Source organism: Balaenoptera physalus (genome assembly GCF_965194825.1).
Source record: "Balaenoptera physalus genome assembly, chromosome: 3".
NCBI lineage: Eukaryota > Metazoa > Chordata > Mammalia > Artiodactyla > Balaenopteridae > Balaenoptera > Balaenoptera physalus.
Genome location: NC_138890.1, coordinates 48,861,349 through 48,884,232, shown reverse-complemented (window position 1 = coordinate 48,884,232; position 22,884 = coordinate 48,861,349). Strand labels below are relative to the sequence as shown.

Here is a 22,884-nt window from a genome sequence, read left to right as displayed (position 1 = left end):
AAAGAGTCCATGGCTTTTCATTGGTTGAGTCCTTGCCAGGGAAGGAGAGGAAACTTTCTTCTTCCTGTAGGGTTCTACTATCACTGGAGGGTGTGAGAACTTCCCCTCCTGGTATCCCAAGACTATTTAATTAAGATTTCTGTTTACTAATTTTTTAAAAATTTTATTTATTTATTTGTTTGTTATTTTTGGCTGCGTTGGGTCTTTGTTGCTGCTTGCGGGCTTTTCTCTAGTTGCGGTGAGCGGGGGCTACTCTTTGTTGTGGTGCGCGGGCTTCTCATTGGATGGCTTCTCTTGTTGCAGAGCATGGGCTCTAGGCACGCGGGCTTCAGTAGTTGTGGCACTCAGGCCCAGTAGTTGTGGCTCGCGGGCTCTAGAGCGCAGGCTCAATAGTTGTGGTGCACGGGCTTAGTTGCTCCGCGGCATGTGGGATCTTCCCAGACCAGGGCTCGAACCCTTGTCCCCTGCATTGGCAGGCGGATTCTTAACCACTGCACCAACAGGGAAGCCCCTGTTTATTAATTTTTTACAGGGGTTCTTTGTTGAGTCATTTTCACAAAGGAAACAGTGTTGGAAGGGTTTTTAGGGTAAGATCCCAGAAATGTTAAAATCCAGTTCTCTGCATTATTTGAATATGTTTTCTGGAGAGTTGTAGCATCTCCTTTTCTGGAAATCACTAAGAACGTTAAGAACAGTGTAGGTGACATGAGAGATCTTGCATGGTTTGCAGACAGTTTGCAGGAGAAATGAAGACTTACTAGAATAACTAAATGGAGCTGTCTGCAAAGAGAATGAGTTGCCTTGGTAGGCAGCAAACTTATATAACTAAAAATGTACAAGCATAAGATAAATTGTAGAGGTAATTCAAATATCTCACTCGTTCTAGGATTCTAAATTTTAAAGTTATAAGTTTTAAAGTCCCAACCAGCTCTGAGATTCTGAGTCTTTTTTATAATCATTGCATACCATTTTTTTTGTTGTTGTTTTTCGAAGACAACGTCAATTTTGCATTTTATTTCTGTAAAAATAATATGTCCACTTGGGGGTTGTAAAGTATTTTTTTAGTATCTCCAGGGAGTTTTCAGCATTTTCTCTGCAAATACATGAGTACACATGTGGGTGAAAATAGTACCAACTAGATGTTGTGTTATTTCTTGTATTTTGTAAGTGACAGTTTCTTCTAGTGCATAAACACAACAGGAATTATGAGCAAACACAGATTTCATTTCCTTTTTTTTTCCTGTAATGCCCAAAGATTTAAAAACATACAGATTAAAACTTTTATCAGCAACATATATGCCCAGAAGCTGAATGATATTTGAGTTAATTCTATAATGGTAATTTCATTATATTCAATTAAATTCAATTTAATGAGATAGTCCTGAGATGGTTTGAAGATTCCTGAGTTGTAAAGATATGCCAACACTTGAATTATTCTCCTCCTTTTAAACTATTTCAGGATTTTTATATTTTTTACCATAATAACATAACAAATTACTACAAAACTTGGTGGCTTAAAATAATGAATCTTTATTATTTCACAGTTTCTGTGGGTCCGGAATCTTGGTGCAGTTTAGCTGGGCACCCCTGGCTCAGGATTTCTTGGGAGACTGCAATCAAGGTGTCCACAGTCCTGGGGTCATTTCAGGGCTTGCCTGGGAGAGATCTGCTTCTAAACTCACTGGCAGCTGGCTCCTCCAGAGAAAGCTAGCTAAGAGAGAGGGAGAGGGAGAACATGCCAGGAGAGAAGCCAGAGTCTTTCTGTAACCTAATCTTGGAAGTAATACTCTGTCATTTTCAGTTAGTTAGAAGCTAGTCTCACCCACACTCAAGGAGAGGCGATTACACAGGACATGAGTTCCAAGGAATGGGGATCATTGCAGGGGGCCATTTTACAGGCTGCTCAACGCTAGACAGATTTTACAACTATATGATTTTAAATCATTGCTCTTTTGAAAAATTACTAAAACAGCATTCAGTACTTAATCAGATTTCCATTTTAATGGCAGAGTAACCAGAACCTGTCTTGCCCTGGTGTCAGTAAACAGGGGTTCTGGTCCTTCCTCTGTGCCGATCAGCTGCAGCATCTCAGGCACTTAAGTCATGAATCTTGGTTTCCTTTTCAACAAAGAGAGGCAATTTGATTATGCTCCTTTTTTAAAAAATTAATTTTTATTTTATATTAGAGTACAGTTGATTTACAATGTTGTGTTAATTTCAGGTGTACAGCAAAGTGATTCATTTATACATGTACATATATCCATTGTTTTTCAGATTCTTTTCCCATATAGGTTATTATAGAATATTGAGTAGAGTTCCTTGTGCTATACAGTAGGTCCTTGTTGATTATCTATTTTATATATAGTAGTGTGTATATGTTAATCCCAAATTGGGAATTTGGGATTATACTCTTTAAGATCCATTCTAGTTTGGATATTCTTTTCCAACAAACAAAATTCTGTTCTAAGGGGGTCCAACTCTCTTTCCTTTAGGCAAGAGTGTCTCAGCCTCAGCACTGTTGACATTTGGGGCTAATAATTCTTTGTTGTTGTTGGAGGGGGAAGCTGCCTTGGACATTGTAGGATAGTGAACAGCATCCCTGGCCTCTACTCCCTAGATGTCAGGAGCAGCCCCCTCTTTGTAACAATAAAAATGTCTCCAGACTTTGAGGACCACAGATATAGGCAGAGCTATAATTAATCTAGCATACAAAAATGATTTCCTTTTCTGTAATATTTTGATTTTTTTCCATTAAGAAAAATGTCTATAGATTAATTAATACACAAGAGTTAATAACTTACAAGTATTTGCAATTTAAAAGGGAAGGGATCTTTTGAGGCAGAAATTCAAGGCCTAGAGATGAGAAGCTGTTTTTAGTGACACTGTCAGGGAGTGGGGTGGAGGTGGGACACTATTCATATTAACCATAAAAAATACTTATCCCACTGAAAAAAATGAAACTACTAGAGAATAATTTCCAGGCGCCACAGAAATGGTTGTGTGAAAGTCCACATTAGTCCTGTGATGGTTAATTTTATGTGTCAACCTGACTGGATTAAGGGGGTGTGTCTGAACATTTGGTCAAACTGTATTCTGGGTGTTTCTATGAGGATGTTTCTGAATGAGATTAACATTTGAACCCATTTGAATTAGCAGACTGAGTAAAGCAAATGACCCTCTCTAATGTGAGTGGGCCTCATCCAGTCAATTGAAGACCTGAATAGAACAAAAAGGCTGAGTAAGAGGGAACTTTGCCTGCTTAACTGATTGAGCTGTCCTTGTGCTAGAAATTATACCATGGACCTGCCTCTCCTGGTTCTCAGGCTTTCAGACCCAGACTCTGTGACTACACAACCAGCTCTCCTGGGTCTCCAGCTTGTTTACTACAGATCCTGGGTCTTCTCAGCCTACATAATCACATGAACTAATTCCTTATGATAAATCTCTTTCTGTCTCTCTCTCTCTCTCAAGAAGATGGATAGAAGAATTTCAAGGAAGTCACAACTTTTCTGAGCATCACATTCCAGGGCCCAGCACTATGTAGCACTTGGGACCTTTCTCCATCTGCCACAGGGTCCTCTTTTTGCCATTCTCAACTCCTAAAAGCCATTGACAAGGATGTTCTCCTTGGCCAAACTTTCATCAGGCTCCTTTGAGCCCTCTTTTGCATGAGGTCTCTCCTTGGCCCCCATCTTTGTCTGAGTGTAGTTGTAGCAAAGAATCTTGCTAAGTCAGTTTATAGATCATCCTTCTTACCACTGATATCCAGTCAAGCTCTTTTCCTCTATCCTTTATCTAATCAAGTTGCTCTTCCTCTTCTCTCCCCTTGATACCTAACCATGTTTCTCTTAGCAATTTTATATCCACTTCCTCACCCTGGTCTTTGTCCATAAATCCTCACGTGGTCCTCTTGTATTTGAGTTCAATCTTTCCCCTCCATTGCAATAGCCTCTATCCCTTATTACAGTAGTCTTGAAAAAAGTATTTCTTGCCATTTTTAACAAGTGTCTGGTGGAATTTTTATTTCATTTTATACCACAATGCAATGACAGCTCCAGTAAATAAAAATTACAGGGGACAGATTTAACCTAGATTCTTAGACATTTCTTCAATTTGAGTCAAAGTGTGATTTAGATTCTTCTTCCTTTTTTTTTTTTAAGTCTTAACATGAACTATGTAACAGTTAGCTAGCCATGTTTTAAAGCTACAAGCTGCTGTCAAGAATTGGTCTGTATGTAGGGAATACAAACTAATTTTATAGCTAATCAAATAGATATAAACCTATTGATGAAATCCTCTTTAATGGGATCCAAAGACCAATATTATAAGTTTAAGAATTATGCTGTTTTTAAATGATGTTTTATTTTGTGAATTATCCAGGCTGTGGGTTCTTCCCATTCATTCAAATGTAGTGAGATATGGGAGGAGTCATGGACTAGAGTGAGGGAAAATCAGTCATGATATCAACCCTGTCACTCACTGTTCTATCTCAGACAAGCCACCTTTCTTTTTTGTGCTTTAGGCAGGTGGTATAGATTTGTAGCTCAGAGCTGGAGGTCTAGACCTAGAACTGAGTTAACCTCATCTTCAACAATTATTAGTTGTGTGACCCTGGGCAAGTCACTTAACTTCTCTGTTTCAATGTGTTTTTCTTCTATTCATCTCTTAGGATTGTTGGCAAGGTTAAGTCAGATAATAAATATAAAGCTCTTAGTACAATAGCTGGAAAAGTCTCAATAAGTATTATGGATATATGAAAGAAATGTTGGGTTAGATGATCTTGAAGCCTCCATGTTCTAAATTTTTATAAATTTCATAAGTTATACAGGAGTTTAAAGCAGGCTACAGGTTTCCATTCAGTCAGGGGTGGAGCTGAGAATATATAATGAAAAATGAATATAAATTTCCTTTCAGTCAGTAACCTTGAATAACCATAGATTCAATAGGTTGAGGATAAGGACTTATTTGTTATTCATTCCTTGTGTTTTTAGATGTAGCTCAGTACCTGCCGCTTGATATGTATTTAGTATTTCCTGGGGTGGGGCACTGAATAGAGTACAGATGTACAGCAGTTAATAAGTTTCCAGGTCAGACGTCCTGCCTTTGACTCCTGGCCCTTCCACTTATTTGTTTGTATGAATGGCAGCTCAGTTATCTTTGTCAAGCCTCAGTTATCTCATGTGTCAAATGGGGATTGTTATAAGATTTACTTGATGCAGATGTGAAGCACATGGCCTAGTATCTGTCTCCTAGTAACTGTTCAATAAAATAGCCATATATGATGTAAATTTGATATTGAGAATCGGGCATACAGCTAAATATCCTTTTCTACATGTACCAGAAATAGTGTAACAGTTAATACCCAGTGGCTTGTCTCCTTGGTATTCATCTCTGAGCTTGGTGTTTATGCTAGAACTATCACATTAGTTGGAACCTTAGCCCTGTCTTCTAATTCTGAAAGCCAAAAATCAGACATTTAATTCCCTAGATGAAGACAGACTGAAGGTCTTCAGAAACAATTATTATGCATGGCCACCCTTAGCAGCCTGGGTACCTTGTGGTTTTGCTGACTGCCCTGTCATAATATTGATTAATCTTTCATATAACACAGAAACAGTCTTTAATACATATTTGTGCCTTCATTATTAATGAAATCTTAGCAGTTGGTGATGACATTTTGGGCAGTTTGTTTATCTGGCGGAAATGTCTTCAAAAAAAACACCTGACACATTTCTTGGTGTAGAGCTCCTTTAAATCATCTTACATTTGAATGCTGCCAAAGAGAGTTAAGTTTCTAAAAAGTGTAAACAAAATGAAATGGTTTTAAAAAATATATATCTTCATGAAACAAATGTTCCCATTCCTGTGTATCATTTTCCCACCCTCATTACAGCACTTCCTAGGTGCCAGACACTGTCCTAAGAGTGTTACAAATCATATATTAACTTATTTAATCCTTATGTCACCACTCTGATATAGATACTGTCATTATGTCCATTTTACAGACGGGGAAACTGGGCCACAGAGAGATTAGGTAACCTGACCAAGGTCACACAACTAACCATCTTACAGCCAGGATTTGAACGCAGGCATCTGGCTCCAGTACTCAGGCTCTTGACTTCTGTGTTTGCTCTCCCATCTGTATTAGTGATTTAGTGGGAAGTCAATGAAGAGGTAATATTTGGGGATGACATTAAACTGAGAAGCTTTTTCAGTGATGTTGATGAAATAGAGTCCCATGTGGAATCAGTGTAGTGAAATGGGGGGACTCAGACATTGGAGTCAGATAGTTCTGGGTTCATACTCACTGTACTGCTTACTAGTTGTGTGTCCTTAGTCCCAACATTTTGCTCCCTCTGGTAGTGTTCTACCTCCCACCCTTGGTGGGGCGGGGACCTCATGGTGATTGGAGTGTACTGCTGGGCCCCCTAACTTTGGGATTGGCCATGTGACTTGCTTGCCATGAGAAGCACATACTCCAGGTGGCCACTGGGTCCCCATCAGTGCCCCAGCCTCAGTTGGAGTGGAGCCAGCCCAGCTACCCTGCAGATATATGAGTGAGCTGTAAACACTTACTGTTGTATGTCTCACTCAGACTTTGTGCTTGCTTGTCTATTTTCCCAAGCGTAAAATGAGGCTAAGTCTTATTTTCTCAACCGTAAAGGGGGAATAATAGCAATACCTTCCTCTTAGTGAAGCTGTGAGAACTTAGTGAGCTAAGAGTACAAATGAATGTTATGAAGTAAAACATTTCAGTTTCTATTGTTAAAGAATTGGTAATCAAGTTAGGATCAGTATTAAAATTTTCATTGTTTACAGAGGGAAGCATGAAATTATGATATTCCTTCTGTTGATATAATATTTAAATAAGCAAGGTTTACCCAAGCCTTATTAAGACATATTTTCAAAATATCTTTTTACTAACAAAACATTCTTATCATGCAATAACGTAGGCTTCTTCACATAAAAGTAATTTCATGTTTTTGAAATTAATGAAGTAGTTTTCTTTTTGAATTTTTTTTTTTTTTTTTTTTAACCAGCTCAGTCTAACCATTCTAGCCTACTAAATTCACGGTATATATTTTTTTTCACAGTGTGTATATTTCATGGGCAATAGTATAATTTGAGTATATGCAACAATTTCTAGGCTGTGTTAGGTTAGTTAAAACTTTCAAATGTTGACATTACCTAGAAAATATTTCCAAAGTATAACATATATGTATATCTAATGTAGAGTTTAACTGTGATGTAATGATTTAAAGGGATGAAAAAAAGGGAGGGAATAGATTGTTTAGATGAACTGAACCTTCACTTGGCTTGCATAAACCCGGACAAGCTTAAGCTTCCTTACAATGTTTATATAGTACCTTTCCACGTATTTAAAAAATGAGGTCTCCAGCCAGGTAGAGAGAATGTGGAAATGTTGCATCTTTTTACAATGAACCCTGTGGGATATTTAAAAACAGGTGTATAGGGGAGGAAAGTAGATCTGTTGCTATTTTCTGTGCTAATATTAATGGACAGCATCCAAGGGTAATTCTTCCACTCTAGGTTAATTATAAAATGCTGATGAGGCTTTCATGTCATAATTAGTATGCTCTAGCTTATTTTATCTCTTACCTCTTTGGTCAAAATCTGGTCCATTGACTTTTTTTCAATGAGTTAACTGCAGTTTTAAGTGCTCTGTAATTATAACTGTGCTATTGGGGATTTAATCTACAAACAAATCACATATATTCCAGCAAGATGGCAGATTGCCAGCATATTGATAGCTAGTCATGTGCTGATAAGCCAACTCTCTGATGGGCAGTGTTTACCAATTTCTATGGTGTAAATATTTCCACTGAGGCTGATTTCAAGCTACCAATCATTTGACAACAGCCTCTCAAAATTCCTAAATATGTAATAATAAACTTTTGCAAGCCAGTCCATGCCAGCACACCACTAAACAGTTAGTTCTTATACATACTGGACTATTATGTAGAATAAAGATGCTTTTTAATTATCCTGCAGTGTCTTCATTCAAACTACAACTCATACATTAAGAGAGTGTCTTTATGTAAGACTGTTAAGGGCCTTTTAGAATATGATTATAATAATTTAAGTCATAGACTACTTTGAGGTGCTAATCAAAGCTATAAACCTTCTCTATAAGAAAAAAAAAGTACACACTAAGAATTATGAATACAATTTCAGGGGATTCTTCTACCTCTGAAACTTGTCCATGGGTCTCAGATGAATAATCTCTGCTATCTCTTTGGGCCAAACTAATTTGGCAAGCAACATTGTGAATTTCATTGCTTCAGTTCACTAAGTTTGTGAATGACTAAAGAGCTCAAAAGTCACCATTTCATTTCAGAAAAGTAAAATTACCAATACTTTATTAATCATGTTTACTATCTGGCCTCTTCTGTCATTATTCTAAAATTCAGCCATCACAGGGAATTCACGAGGAGATGATGTGGTCCATTACTGAGTTCAATTGAGTAACACTGAACAATTTAGTTTTAGTTTCTCCCTTTATTCTACTAATTTTGTGTGAACTATTATATAAGCTAACTCTAGGACTTGTGATATTTCAATCTTCATTTTTAAATACAAGCTTCCTATATGTACATATGTGCATGTGTATGTATGTCTATATAGACAAAATTAACACTTTTTTCTCCCTTTTCTAGTGCTAGGCTTAATTAAACCTATTGCCCTCTGACTTGGTCAAACACCTTTTTTACATAGTCCCATAGTACTTGTATTTGGATTTTGTGGCACACTTCACAATTAGATTGAAACAATTAATTTTGTAATGATTTTCAGAAATAATCATTTCTTCTATTATACGTATAATTTAAAGGCCAGGTGATGCCATATGCACATTACCTAATGGGTTCTGAAAATTTGTTGAATGAAAGAATTAATGATAATTTTTTGGATATAAATGTTTCAGAGAAAAAAGATAAGGAGAAAAAAAGAGACCAAAGTTTTAATGAAGCAACCAAATTACTAGCTTCAGTTTTAGTGTTGTTTCATTTTCTATCCATCCAGCTACAACAGCAATATTTTTAGCCCTGGTCATTTGGAGTTGATATTGACAAGAATAATCCTACTAGACCTTCAATAGGCAAGAAGGAAACTCATTTCTCCTCCATTTTTGAGGTTTTTGTTTTGTTGAGTCTTTTCAACTTAATTCTTAAATGACCAGAGAATTTCTGCTCACCAACATAAACCATCACTAAGAATTCAGATTCATTAAAGTTGGCTTATAATTAGCTAAGAGATTTAAAAAAATATATTGAATCACTTTGAAGATGACTGTTCAGTTAGGAAATGATGTCAGAGACCAATATTCTCATTTCTTAGTAGAATGGTTCTTTCAACTTGGGGAAAATTCAGAGACTAAAAGCTAGAGCTTGCATGTTTCAGCATCAGTAAAGCCTGGGGCTGAGAAGAGCCTTCTCACATGGTTGGCACAGAAGGTATGCCGTTATAATCATGGCTGATTAAATGGCCAGCTGAAGGTCAGATGACCCTGTCAGAAACAGAATCTTAGTCTTTCAGCTCTTTAACATGGTTTCATTTGGAGCTGTTTATTTGGCTCAGTACGTTGGAATGTGGGACAACTCATCACATATTTATTGAACATCTACCATTGTGATCGATATATTGTCAGGATTCCAGTAACAGCAGAAAGGAACACAGGCTACTTCATGCCTTTGACAAATTTACATTCTGGTAAAGCAAGAATATAAATCATGGAAATACAGAGCAGTGTGAAGAAAGAGCTTAAGAGACATAAACTGATAGAAAAGTCAGATACCACTTCTATTTGAATAAATCAAGCATGGTTTCATGGAAGAGGTACCACTTTGAGCTGGACATTGTAGAATGGATAGGATCTCATCAGATGGAGAATGGAAATATAGAAGGCATTCTGTAAACAAATATATGCAGCTGGGGAAACTGGGGTGTGTTTTCATAAGAGCAAGTAATTCAATTTGAGTAGAAATATATAGTATTTGTGATGATACAATGGAAGGTGAGTATGGAAGGTAGATTTTACCCATATTATATGAGTGACAGAGTTATAGAGGTAATGAAAGATTGAGTAGGGGGCAGTCATGGATTTGAGACCAATAGTTACCATTTGACTTGTCTCTGTTCTGAGACAATAGACGTACCTCTGTCTACTTATGGCGTAAGTTATTAGAAATCCAAGTCTAGACCAAATTATGAAACAACTAAGTTTATGTTTGGTATGGTTTGATTCTTTGGACCTTCCACCATAGCCTTCTCCCTCTTCCCATTCTTCTCTAAGTGGAACTTGTATCTAATTCCATCCCTGGTGAGGAATGTCTGATAATGACTTGGGGATTGGAACAGTGGGAATAATAGTGCTGAGGAGCATTCCTGTGTTATCAGGAGGACTCTTAAAGTCAAAGGCTTCAGGACTCCAAAAAGTCACATTATAATGGCGCAATATGAGGCAGTAGGGTAAATAGCTTGCTATGGAAGAACTGGCATGGACCCCTCAAATCATATAAACAGCTTCTCCATGTCTCCCTCTGTGTCTCAGAGGAACCACTGGTTGTAAGAAAGACAGCCTGATTCAGAGTGTGAATAACAGGACAAACCATTCCCAATAGTGGAAATGACTCAAAGTATAGGTGCCATGCTTTGCTAGTCATGTTCTTTTCATGAACTAATAAAGGGGTATGAAGCAGTTAAGATAGTGGAAAGCTAACTAAAAATCAGGAGGTTCTGGGTTTTAGATCTAGATTTAAGTAGCAATTTTCACATTTGTTAAAAAAAAAAACTAGAATTGGATATATAAGTTCTAAGGGTCATTTTACCTCCTTAATATCATATAGGAAGGCAAAAATTATGGGATGTCCCTCCCTCTAGTGTGGAGCCATAGAGGAATGTCAACTCTTTGCGAGTTCCTTTCTTAGTGCCTGTCCAGTACAGAGGGCTGTGGGGAAATGAGAGCTGCAGATGGACAGCTGACAGGGGAAATGGGGACCCACATCTTCAGTCAGCTCCACAAGGTGACATTCTGTCAGGAATATGTTCTGCTGCACAGATGGCCCCTGTGGGTGGTTCTGGGAGTGCCGCTGTTTGCAGGAAGGAGTGATCACATTCCGGAATGCTGCTCGGAAGCGGCGAGAGAGTAGGTTGTAGATAATGGGGTTGACAGCTGAGCTCAGGTAGAAGAAGACACCTGGAATGCAGGGGATTAAGAGACATGCCAAGGAGAAATTGAGGGAGAGGTATGACAGGGAGAAGCATAAATATTTAACAAAGGTCTTGAATCCCTTTGATTGCCTCATTTGGAAGTGATAATATATATAAGACTCTAATTGGGAACACAAAATGCTCTGAACAGATCTACCACCTGTGTACTTAGAATCAAACCCAGAAAGATTAAAGAGTCTTGGAAAAATTGAGGCTGGCATGGGATCTCTCTGAGATGTTTGGCAACTTCCTTTGATCCCCACTTGTTTAATTAAAGAACATGTTCCCATAGCATTAACGAGAGATGCTTAAGTATCAGAGGAAAGAGAGATGTTTTTTTAACTCATTGGAGTTTTGCTTAAATCTATAATTTGAAACTGCAAGTAATGGAGGAATAGTAAATCAGTCAAGGCATAGTCTCTGCTGAGACTCCTTAAAATGCTAAATATCTCTTCAAAGAAGTATTCCCCAATGTCCTTTCCCTACCTAGCCTTTCCCCTTGATGGCTCTTCCCACCTTATTTCCAACCTTATTGAATATTTGTATTTTTCCATTTGTTTTCTCCACCAAATGTCTTGCACACTGCCATTTTCTTCTTTGGTATACACTTTTCCTTTCTTACCATATCCTATTCTATTTTCTCGAGGCCCAAGGGGAGCCTAAGGTTGAGAATCAGAGGACTTAGTTTCTGATCTTGGCCTTTGCTTATTCTGTGACCCTGGACAGAACTGGCACTTCAATTTCTTTTTCTCTGTAAAATGGGACTGATAATACCTTTTTAACTCACCTCCCTGGATTATTGTGAGGATAAAATTGGGATACAGAAGGGCTGAGAATAAGAATACAAAACAAGTGATAGGTGCTGTCCTCAACGCATTCATTGGTGTCCTCATTTATATAGTTTAGGACATTCAGAGTGCCATATGCCCTGTGGCCAGAATTGGGCAGGGAGGAGTGTAGGAGGGGAATATTTCTATAGACTGTTAATTTGTTCAATAAAGGAATACTGATTGAACTCATTGTATGGCTTTGAGGCACATTGGAAGGTAGTGGATTTAGACTTTGTTCTCCAAGGACTTGAAATAGTATTGCAGAACAAGATTTATGCCTAACTTCAGTAATTAACAAAAGGATGATACCAAACAGTATCTGTTAAGAAAAGAGCAAAATATGTGATACCAACAGTCATGCTATGGAAATTCACATAATGGCATAAACACAAGAACTCTAATGGTCATGACAAATTTAATGGGGGTGATTGGACTCTAGCAAGACCATGAAATGGGTAGGAGATATTGGGGAAGAGAGGAGAGAGTGCTGCAAGTAGAAGGCTTAACGTGCACCAGTGTGCTATGGCAGAATGATTATTGTGCAAGAATAATGCAGAATGTGCAGAAATCCCTAATTCACCAGTTTGACAAGCATTCAATACATGGTTTATGAATGAAAATACTATAACTTGAGGGTCAAAAGGCAAGTTGGGGCCATTTCTGGGGTAGCATTTAAGAGGTTTAGACATCATCTGGTTGGCAAGGTGGGGAAGGGAGAAATTACATCTTAACAGGAAAATGTTATTGTAAATGCACAGCTTGGGAATCTTAAAATGGTTGTCTTGATGCCTCTGGAGAAGTGTAGATCAAGCCTTATGTGATCTTGTGTGTTTTCCAATTTTTTTAAAGAATAATTTATTTTATTTTATTTTTAAAAACTTTTTATTAGAGTATAGTTGATTTACAATGTTGTGTTAGTTTCAGGTGTGCAACAAAGTGAATCAGTTATACATATACATATATCCACTCTAGTATTGAGTAGAATTCCCTGTGCTATAGAGTAGGTCCTTATTTGTTATCTACTTTATATATAGTAGTGTATATATTATTTAAACACTCCCATTTTCTCAGACTAACCACAAAGATCAGAGCTATAAACATTTTTGATTTTTTGTCTAGAATAATAAATAGTTTAACATGGAGGAAAGTCCTAATGTCCAGGTATAAACTGTACACAAGCCCTGCTGAGTACAAAAAAGATGGTTGTAGAAAATAGATAATATATATGGTATTCAGTATCCATATGAATGCTATTGTTTTTGTTCTGTGCACATCTGGAGCTTAACTTGCATAAATTGATCTAATCTTTCTTCCTTAATGATGTCTTTGATAAAGAGCCCATAGAACCATCCAGTGACTAGCAGAGGTAGAGGGATAGAAGTGGTGTGAACTTAAGTCTAATAGTTACACTGACTGAAAAGAAAGACTCAGGTGGCCATTCTTTGCTCTATTTTAGAGGAAAGAACCCTGAACTTGAAGTTAGGTGAGTCATGGTTGAACCTTGTTTTTTACCATTTGCCAACTGAGTGTCTTTGGACAAGTCATTTCTTCTTTGTAGAACTGTTCTTTAACCATAAAATGTTGATGATAATATCTACTTTACAAACTTGTGATGGTTGTAGAAGATAGGCTATAGAATTTTACAGCTTAAAAAGTTCTTTAATAGCTATTATTTTATTTGCTTCTTACCATCATCCTGTGTTGTATATAGAGCAGGCATTATTGCCACCTTACAGTTGAGGAAATTTTGGCAAGAAGGAATCCATATTCTAAGTATCACTCAGAAGAATATAAATGGTGGTATTGAGAGGCAAATCCAGGTCATCTGATTTAGTAACCTTTCAACCACTCTCTCTCATATTCTATGGTGTCCTTAACAAGCAGCATTAAAGTAGCCTAAAAGCAGACCTTGATTCCCCATGAATACCCTTTGGCTGGCTTTCATGAGGGCCTAAAACTTGCTGAAGACAATACAGGATTTCAGGGACATGGATGTTTAATAAATAAGAACCAATTAAATCACATGGCCATTGAAAGGAAAACCAAAGGAATCATTCCTTTGACCATTTTCCTGCTGTAATCATCAAGCTTAGAGTTGAGGTCTTTCATAAAGTACTGTCTCAAATAGTAATATGGTGTATTTCTTTTGAACCTGTAACATACCTGATCAATACTTAAATAAAAAAAAATCAAGTGTCTTCATTACAGTATGGCAGATCCCCATGATAAATTGGTATATACAGATAGAACCTACTACTCTAAGCAAGATGAAGAAACTGCAGTTACCTGGACACCTGTGATACACCCAAACGAGCTAAATTTTACCTGATACCACATGGATGAGATTGAACACAACAGCCAGGGATTCAGTCCACTCCTCCACAAAGCTGAAGAAGAGCCGATCAATGTGGAATGGGGCCCAACAGATAGCAAACACTAAGACCAAGACAACTGGAAAAGGATGATGAAGGGGAGAGTAAAAGGCAGTCAAAGCAAGAATAGGTATACAGTGCCCACGCTGAATTCATCCATTCCTTCTAGCATTTCCTCTCCATCTTTGTTAAGTTATAATTGGTAAAGGCCAACTAGATCCTAAAGAGACTCTACATAGAATATGTAAATATAAGAATAAATTTTATAGGATTGAGAATCAGTTTTCCATACGGTTGTAAAAGATTTCTTGTGTAATGTAAGTCTCCTTCAGGATATTTAGAATAAAGTTGAATGTATTCAAAGTTCTGAAAACATTCTATTGTGGAAAATAAATTATTTTGCAAGTAGACTTGGAATCACATAAACTGGATATATAAGTAAAATGATTGTGTTCAAGCAATTTGGTGTTCTTTAAAGTTATAGATTAATAATGAACTATGAAGTATAGTATGAGTTTATCTTGTTTTTCTAGAAAAAAATTAGAAGTTTCTATGATTTTAATCATTTAAAATTCTGTAAGGCGTCAGAGGAAAGAGAAAGGTCGAACAACCATGAGCATAATACAAGCATCTTTGGATTGGGATGGGGATGTGTCTATTATATTATAAACTGCTAGAGCACAGAATCCCTTCTACTTTCTTTATGTTTGTTTTTACATTTATTTTGAAATGATTACAGATTTACAGGAAGTTGCACCTTCCAGTTTCTTATTTTAAGCTCCCAAGACAGAGATTGGTGCTACCACAGTTTCTCTAAGGGGCATTTATTCTCCAGAAAAATAAACGTGTATGTTTATTTCTCTCCTGAAGTTGTAAAATACTTTCCTTTCCTTTCCTTTCAAGGCTTGAGATTTACCTCAAAATAATCTAGTAGGGGCTAAAGGAGAGATAGGGATATAGAGGAAACAAGATGAGCTATGAGCTGATAACTTTTAAAGCTGCGTGATGGGTATTTTGGTGTTCATTTTACAATTCTCTGTACTCAAGAGCACATTTGATGTTTTCCATAGTAAATAGTACATATGTTTCCTGTTGGCATTGAAATACTCAGAGTAAGTTGTCTGCCTACATGATGTGGTTTCAGGAATATCTGGAAGATTCTTCTGAAGTTACCTCCCAAGAAAAAGTCCCTAGTCTGCTTACTACTGCCTACAATTCCCTCTAGTTAAAAATTTAATTCGTGTTATAATTAAACTCTCTGTCCCCAGAGGCAAATAGTTCACAGTATATCTTATCATTGTGATTTTAATGTGAGTACACTTCAAGTCCTTTTGTGAGAGATTATGATCAAAGAGAAATGGGGAGAAATATTGAAGACACTAGATTTCTTAGTAGGGAAAGTCAGGTGCTAACAGTGGCTAAAAAATTTCAAGAAGGTGATTAGTAGAGTTGAAAGGACGTACAATGACCACACAGGTTTTTGTTTTTGTTTTTTTTTTTTTGGTTCATAAATATCACATAGTTACAGTGAGTGTTTCATATGCATATTAGCCTGGAGGATTTGTTTCTTCCAAATTTCACATTGTGACTTGGAAAGTATATTATAAACCTCCTTTCTCTAATTGATCGGTATCTCATCAGACCAGTTGGATCATATATTTTTATAACATTCTTTTGGGAGAGTGTGGATCAGTGCCTGGATGTGTTTTAAAATATCTTATCTATATAAAAGAGTGTACCATTTATATAAAATCATACAATGTCATAGGAGGAATTACTACTTAGAAGTATTCTTAGCCAGATGTCCTTATTCTGGAAGTAAAAGATCCCATGGAGTCCAAGCTTGGGTATCAGGGGGTTCAGGATCCCCCTGAAATGGATTGTAAAGCATTTGATGTATGTTCGTTTGTACACTTTCTGAGTGGAGAATTCACTGTTTCCATAATATTTTTAAAGAAACCCATAACACAAAATCGGTTAAGAACTACCTGCTCATTTTAGGGGGGGAAAGAGATACTTAAAGGCTCTTAGAGTAGATACGGTTTACCAAGCATCGAACAGAGTGTATTACAATGGTTGCGATTTAGTGTGTTATTCTGAGGTTCAAAAACCAAAATAGAACAAAATAGACAGGTCCTAGATGCTTGAGTAAGCCACGGAAGACCAGAACATAACACTATGTTTCAGGAGAATTTTGATCCAGATCCCAGCAACACTTGATCAATACCAAATATAACTCCTTTGCTTTAAGAAACAAGCAAAATACAAAACGGAGGACTCACACAGCATTTTAGTGACTGATTTTCTGGATGGTCTTTGAATATTTGCAGTTACTTCATCTGCTTCAAGGGGTTGGTCTTTCTTCAGCTGCAAGAGAAATGCAGAGATATAAAGAAAGGGAAACATTTTTTCCTCCCGTTAAGATCTGAGAAGTGTGACTCTAACACTCATTGTGCAGACAAAAAACTGGACTTAAAGAAATGTAAGAATTTGTTAACATGTAAGAATATGTTTAACAATAAGTTGGAGGTGGAGTTGGATCAAGGTCACCTAACTCAACTGGATAGATGGTTGTGGCCAAGTTACAGGCAACCATTTATCCTATGCATTCTGTAGAACCCTAGTTTTGTAGCATATTAATAGATATTCCATGAAAAATAAGAAATTCTGAAGTTAAAAAATGTTAGATAGGCTTTTTCATTCATCCATTCATTTATTCAATAATAATTAGACATCTATTAGAATGACATCCCTCTGCCATGCGGTGGGTAGGCAGTAGAAAACAAAAACAGGTATTATTTCTGCTTCATGAAGTTTATAGTCTTTATTTTGGGTCTTCTCAGAGCCTTAAAATGCTAACAGACATTACACATCTCCATGGGGGATAATGTATCACCTTTTCTCCACCCCTACCTTGCACATCCCACATCTCCCACCCTCAAAGGGGATAGTGCTTCTTTGACTAAACAATACCCTTCCCAACCCATTTCAGTGGAACACCTGGTACCATCTTGAGAAGCACAATTTGGGAAACTCTGCTTTACAAATATTACCCATAAGGGTATATGTGTTTCTGAGTTTAGATGTTAAAATATACTCCTCCTTGTTGGAAGATATGGTGATCCTTAAAGTAGCATCTGAAAATTTCAAATATTAACATTTCCTGTACATGCAATCTCTCTTGCCCAGTTCAGGTCCCACCTACTCCTGGAAGACTTTTGTGGCTACTGTAGCCCATTGTCCTTCCTCTCCTTTCTCTGAACTCACATACCACTGAAGATCTACATCATTCATCTAGTTGTGAATTTTTTCTCTTTAATTCATATGTTTCTAATTTGTGGGGATAGTCAACCAGATAAAAAAAGCTTTAAGGTCTCATGATAAACTACCATCATATATCTAGAAGATAATATAGTATATATTTGCCGATTGGTTCTCCAGCATTTATTCTCCTCTTCTCTTACCAATGGTGCCCTGATTTTCCTAGTGGATTTACTCCTTCCCCATTTCATAGTCATTAATTTGGGTGGGAATGATCCCATCTCCATATACAGGTTTAGTCCCTAGATAACTTAGCTGCTATCCTTCAGTCACAGTGATTGGATAATTGAGACCAGTGAGATTTCAGATATTTGCTTATACGTTTAGGAATGAAAGTTTCATTTCTCTTTTATTGGAACTACCAGAGGGAGCTTTTAGTTTTTTTCCTCACCATAAGGAATGTGCTTAGAGCCAATAGTGGACTGCTATGCAGATTTGGAGGTTGAAACCAATACCATAGAAAGAAGAGCAAAGAAACAGAAATAAAGTTAGGTCCTTGCTGACATTGTGTGTCTTACTGGATTAATCTTCCCCAAGAGCCAGCTCTCCCTCTGGATTTTTCAGGTCTATGCTCTCTTTCATATTTTGTTAGATTGAGTTGGAGTTCCCTCATTAGCAATGTAGAAAGTCTTGACAAACTAAGGCCATCAGTGGAAGGAAAATTCAACCTGTTTTATATAGTCTCAGGGTAGATTAGGATCAATTTATTGAATTATAGGGAGACATATTTCAGTTCAAGATAGAGAAGAAATTAGTGTGGTTATGTGCAACAGTGGAACAGAATGCTCTAAGACACATTGAGCTTCCTGGGCTAGATGGCATTTTTACAGAATATTTAATTAATTAATTAATTAATTTTTAATAAATTTATTTATTATTTATTTATTTATTTTATTATTTTTCGCTGCATTGGGTCTTCATTGTTGCATGTAGGCTTTCTCTAGTTGTGGCGAGCGGGGGCTACTCTTTGCTGCAGTGCATGGGCTTCTCATTGCGGTGGCTTCTCTTGTTGCCGAGCACGGGCTCTAGGTCCGTGGGCTTCAGTAGTTGTGGCACACGTGCTCAGTGGCTATGGCTCACGGGCTTAGTTGCTCTACGGCATGTGGAATCTTCCCGGACCAGGGCTTGAACCTGTGTCCCCTGCATTGGCAGGTGGATTCTTAACCACTGCGCCACCAGGGAAGTCCCTACAGAATATTTTAGAGAAGGTATTTAAAATTAAATAAGACTTGGAAGAAAAGATCATTAATAGTTGCCTCCAAAGTTCAACAGATCAATATCCTGTCTCTAACAAACATGTAAGCTCCTAGAAGTCAGGTTGCTTTCAGCATCGCACTGCCCTGAAGTATCCACGTGGATGATTAACAAAACTGGCCATCTGTCTCTTGGATATATTGGTGCTCTCTACATATACCTGTGTCTTCAGAAAGTGAGGGATTAAAGTTCTGTGAGATTTGACCCTTCAGAGTCACCTAGAACTTGAAAGAAATAGGGGAAAATATCATGCAGTTATTAGGAATAAATGGGAGGGAACTAAAGGTGATGTTATTAATATAATAGTAAAACAAAATGATGCAGGTATAGTTCTTAACTCAATGGCTGGCACATGATACTCAGTAAGTTATAGACTGTGATTCTGGGAGTTCCCTGGTGGCCTAGTGGTTAGGATTCCGGGCTTTCACTGCCATGGCCCGAGTTCATTCCCTGGGTGGGTGACTGATATCCTGCAAGCTGCACAGCATGACCAAAAAAAAAAAAAAAGTTTCATATATTGTGGTTCTGATTATTGTCCTGGGTTTACTTGAAATGTATTTTTATGAAATATTTATTTATAGCTGTAGGCCCACTCATGTGTATTACTGAGTCCCTTCTAGAAATTCTCCTCATGGTACCATTCATCACAAGCTGTACTCGTGCTGATACAAAGAAGCATCCAGATACACTGAGAAGAAAACCACTGGTGCTGAAGGTTAGAGCAATGCATCAAACTGCACATCTTCCTAACTCATCTTCAGTTATGTTCTAATGATTTCATACCATTTAAAAAATTTTGTCCTTATTACAAGATAGTTATTCCATTATTTGATTCCAGTCCATAATCAAGAACAATGAAAGATTTTTAAGATCTGTTAGTCACTTCTTCGGTGGGTTTAACAATTCTCACTGGGAATTTCTCCACCCCAGGGAAAAATTTCCTTAAATCAAATAGCAAGCAAATGGTGCACACAATCTTTTTATGAACCGGCTTCTTGTACAGCATGGTTTGCACTGAAAAGAAAAATTATGTGTCTATTAATCATCACTTACATTTCAGCTTCCTTAGGTTACAGTGACACAACTAGCCAACTAGAAGAAGAGTCAGAAACAGAATATTTATGCATATTATACATTGTTCCAACAGAATTTGAAGGGGTTGACATAGTAGAATAGAATCCAAACAGCTTGTCTAGCCAATATTAAATGCTGCTTTATTTCTTGTTGAGTAATTTCATCTCCCTTCAGATGTTTGGTAGAGTAGATATTTATCCATTAATTATTCTCACCCACCCCTAAGCACTTTTAAAGTCAACTTACAAAAATAGGAGAGGAAAATTGTCATCACTCTATAGGAAGTTCAGAACACTTCCTACCTCACTCCTTTTAGTTATTTTTATGTAAGATAAAAGGTGAAGGGGAGACGTGAGGTTGATTATCATTCAGATTGATATATAATCCTGATCAGTTGTCTATACTGCTTAAAATCATTTCACCAGCTGTTCATTTATATAGATTGTGATTCATTTATGTAGCTTTAGGATTCCAAGATATAATCATAGCTTTTGTGTAAATATCTCTATAATCGGAACAAAATCTGTTTATTTAAAAAAAAAATCGGTCCAACCCTGTTTGTCCTGGCTGAATTCTGCTACAATTCATAATCCATCCTCTTCAGCTTTAATGCTGCATGTGGGAGATACAAGGACTAGGTGAGAGCTTCCCAGGTGGGAAGGAACTTGCCCTGGGATTGCCTGTTTCCCAACTCCATTATGTTCGAACCCTGGAGAGCAGCTTGGTGGACACTTGTGTCCTGTAACGATGAAGCAGCTCTGATTGCTCAGCTTTGAACATACATATTGCTCCCCTGCTTCTTCCCTGGTCCTGGGATTACATCAGTCTTGGTTTTCTGCCTTCTGAAGGCAGTGGGGCCCACAGTCAATCACAACTTTAGACTTGCCATGAGAATCACTACTCCTCAGAATTGATTGAATCTCTTCAAAAATCTTTTAGATCAAAAAGGCTTTTTGAGACAATGTTTCCAAGTCTCACATTTTGAAGGTAGAGAAGCTGAAGTCCAGCAATAAAGGAAATAATTTAGCCTCATTCACTCATTCATTGAGCTTACAGTCCAGTTGGAGAGGAGGAAGTTAAGGAACCCACAAATATAGAATTATAAATTGTGATAAATGCAATGGTGGGAAATCACTAAGAATCATGAGCACCTAGAGAGGGACCAGGTAGTTAGGGAATCAGGGAGAGCTTCCTGGAGGAAGTGTGAGTGAAGTATGATTTAAAGGATCAGTGGGAATTAGAAAGGCAAAAACTATTGCAGTAGTAGACAGAAGGAACATTTCTGGTGAAAATAGAGCAAAAGGTGCAAAGGCCTTGAGACCAATGCCACAGACTAAGTCCTACTTCTGATTCCCAGTCTAGAGGTCTTTAAATTAAATGTTACTATAGAAGTGACATTCTAAGCAGATAGTTCTTTTCCTGGTGTCCTCTGGGTAACACCTCATCCTTCCTGAGAATAGGATGCTGTAAGTTGCACTACATACACAAAGCAAACTAGGGTGGTTTCTAAGCTGTTGTCTGTCACTTAGCTCCTGATACAAGGTAGCTGTAGATTCATGACAACAAAACAAAGTGACACTTAAATTAATTGCTTGGAGGGGGAAATGTGTTTCCTATTCACAGTTAAATATTTCCTCCAAATTGACCCAAGGCAAGCGATTGTTTGCTGTTTGAAGAGATGGTATTGATAAATTTGGGATGGATATTTCTTATAGGGCTTATGATATTTGGAATCATGCAGAAGTCCTTTCCCCCCCACAGTTGGATACACAGGGCTTTCTAAAGACATGATGACTGTGAGCTAGTCTGGGTTGACACATGTCTCTGGGAATTATAGTGTCCAGCCCTCCAGGAGACTGGCATAACTCTACCTGATTAGATTTACTCCTGTGTCCAGTCATCTGTTGTACTTAAATTCTATTCTTTCTCCTTAGACATTGCGACTCTGCTTAGTCACAGTATTTATTTGAAAGGACCATCTGTGGAACACTCGTTTCTGACACACACCTTTCTCAGAGATGCACTGAGATGGGAGTATATTAATTATCACATAATACATGGTATCAGAGCCATCTTGGTACATATGATGTGAATGTGATGTCTGCTTTGTTTTCCTTTCATTTATAATTCACATTGCTCCCACTCACAGATTTTCCTTTTCTTTTTTTAAGGAATCACAGACTGTTAGAGCTATCAGGAGCCTTAGATATGATCTGATGTAACCTTTTCATTTTATAAATGTAAAACCTAACTCCAGGAAAGAATTGAGGGGCTTTGCCTAAAGGCAAATTATATGTGAGCTTCAGACCTGGGAGTCTAAGTAGTCTCATGACTATTTCCTACACAACCTACCTCATTAAATGGTTATAAAACTGTCACAGATTTCATCTCTATGAATTTGGCTGCAGAATATACCAGGAAAGGAATCATATAGACTCACTCCTACCTTCATCAAAAGCAAAACAAAACAACAGTTTCAGACAATTCAGATCCAGGAAAAAAGAAAAAGAAAAGAAAGAAAGAAGAAAGGAAGGAAGGAAGGGAGGGGGAGAGAGAGAGAGAGAGAGAGAGAAAGAAAGAAAGAAAGAAAGAAAAGAAAAGAAAAGAAAGAAATCGGTTTACCATGAGGAGCACAGGAGAGAAAGCTCTAATTATAAAATGTTGCAAACTAGGTAATAATATTCTATTAATTCCAGCTATCTCTTATTCACACTGTCTTCTAATCTATTTTATGTACTCTGTTTAATTCCTCGTCCCTCAATCTCCACCTGTTCAAAAGAAGTCCAGGTTGATCTTGCTCAGGC

At 37.4% G+C, this 22,884-nt stretch overlaps 2 protein-coding genes across 2 annotated transcripts in view; one reads left to right on the top strand and one right to left on the bottom strand.

The window, feature by feature from the left end:
- The window catches only part of LOC309657791 (uncharacterized protein), a 689,801-nt gene that overhangs the window by 339,327 nt on the left and 327,590 nt on the right, over positions 1–22,884 (top strand). The window lies entirely within an intron of this gene.
- Positions 2,904–22,884, bottom strand: part of NMUR2 (neuromedin U receptor 2) — a 41,110-nt gene continuing 21,129 nt past the window's right edge. Inside the window, exons 2-4 of the mRNA XM_082455682.1 lie at positions 16,714–16,798; positions 14,385–14,510; positions 2,904–11,215 (exon numbers count right to left, since the gene is read on the bottom strand). Of these exons, the coding sequence (XP_082311808.1) occupies positions 10,920–11,215; positions 14,385–14,510; positions 16,714–16,798 (507 nt within the window). The 3' untranslated portion in view covers positions 2,904–10,919. The remainder of the gene's footprint in view (positions 11,216–14,384; positions 14,511–16,713; positions 16,799–22,884) is intronic.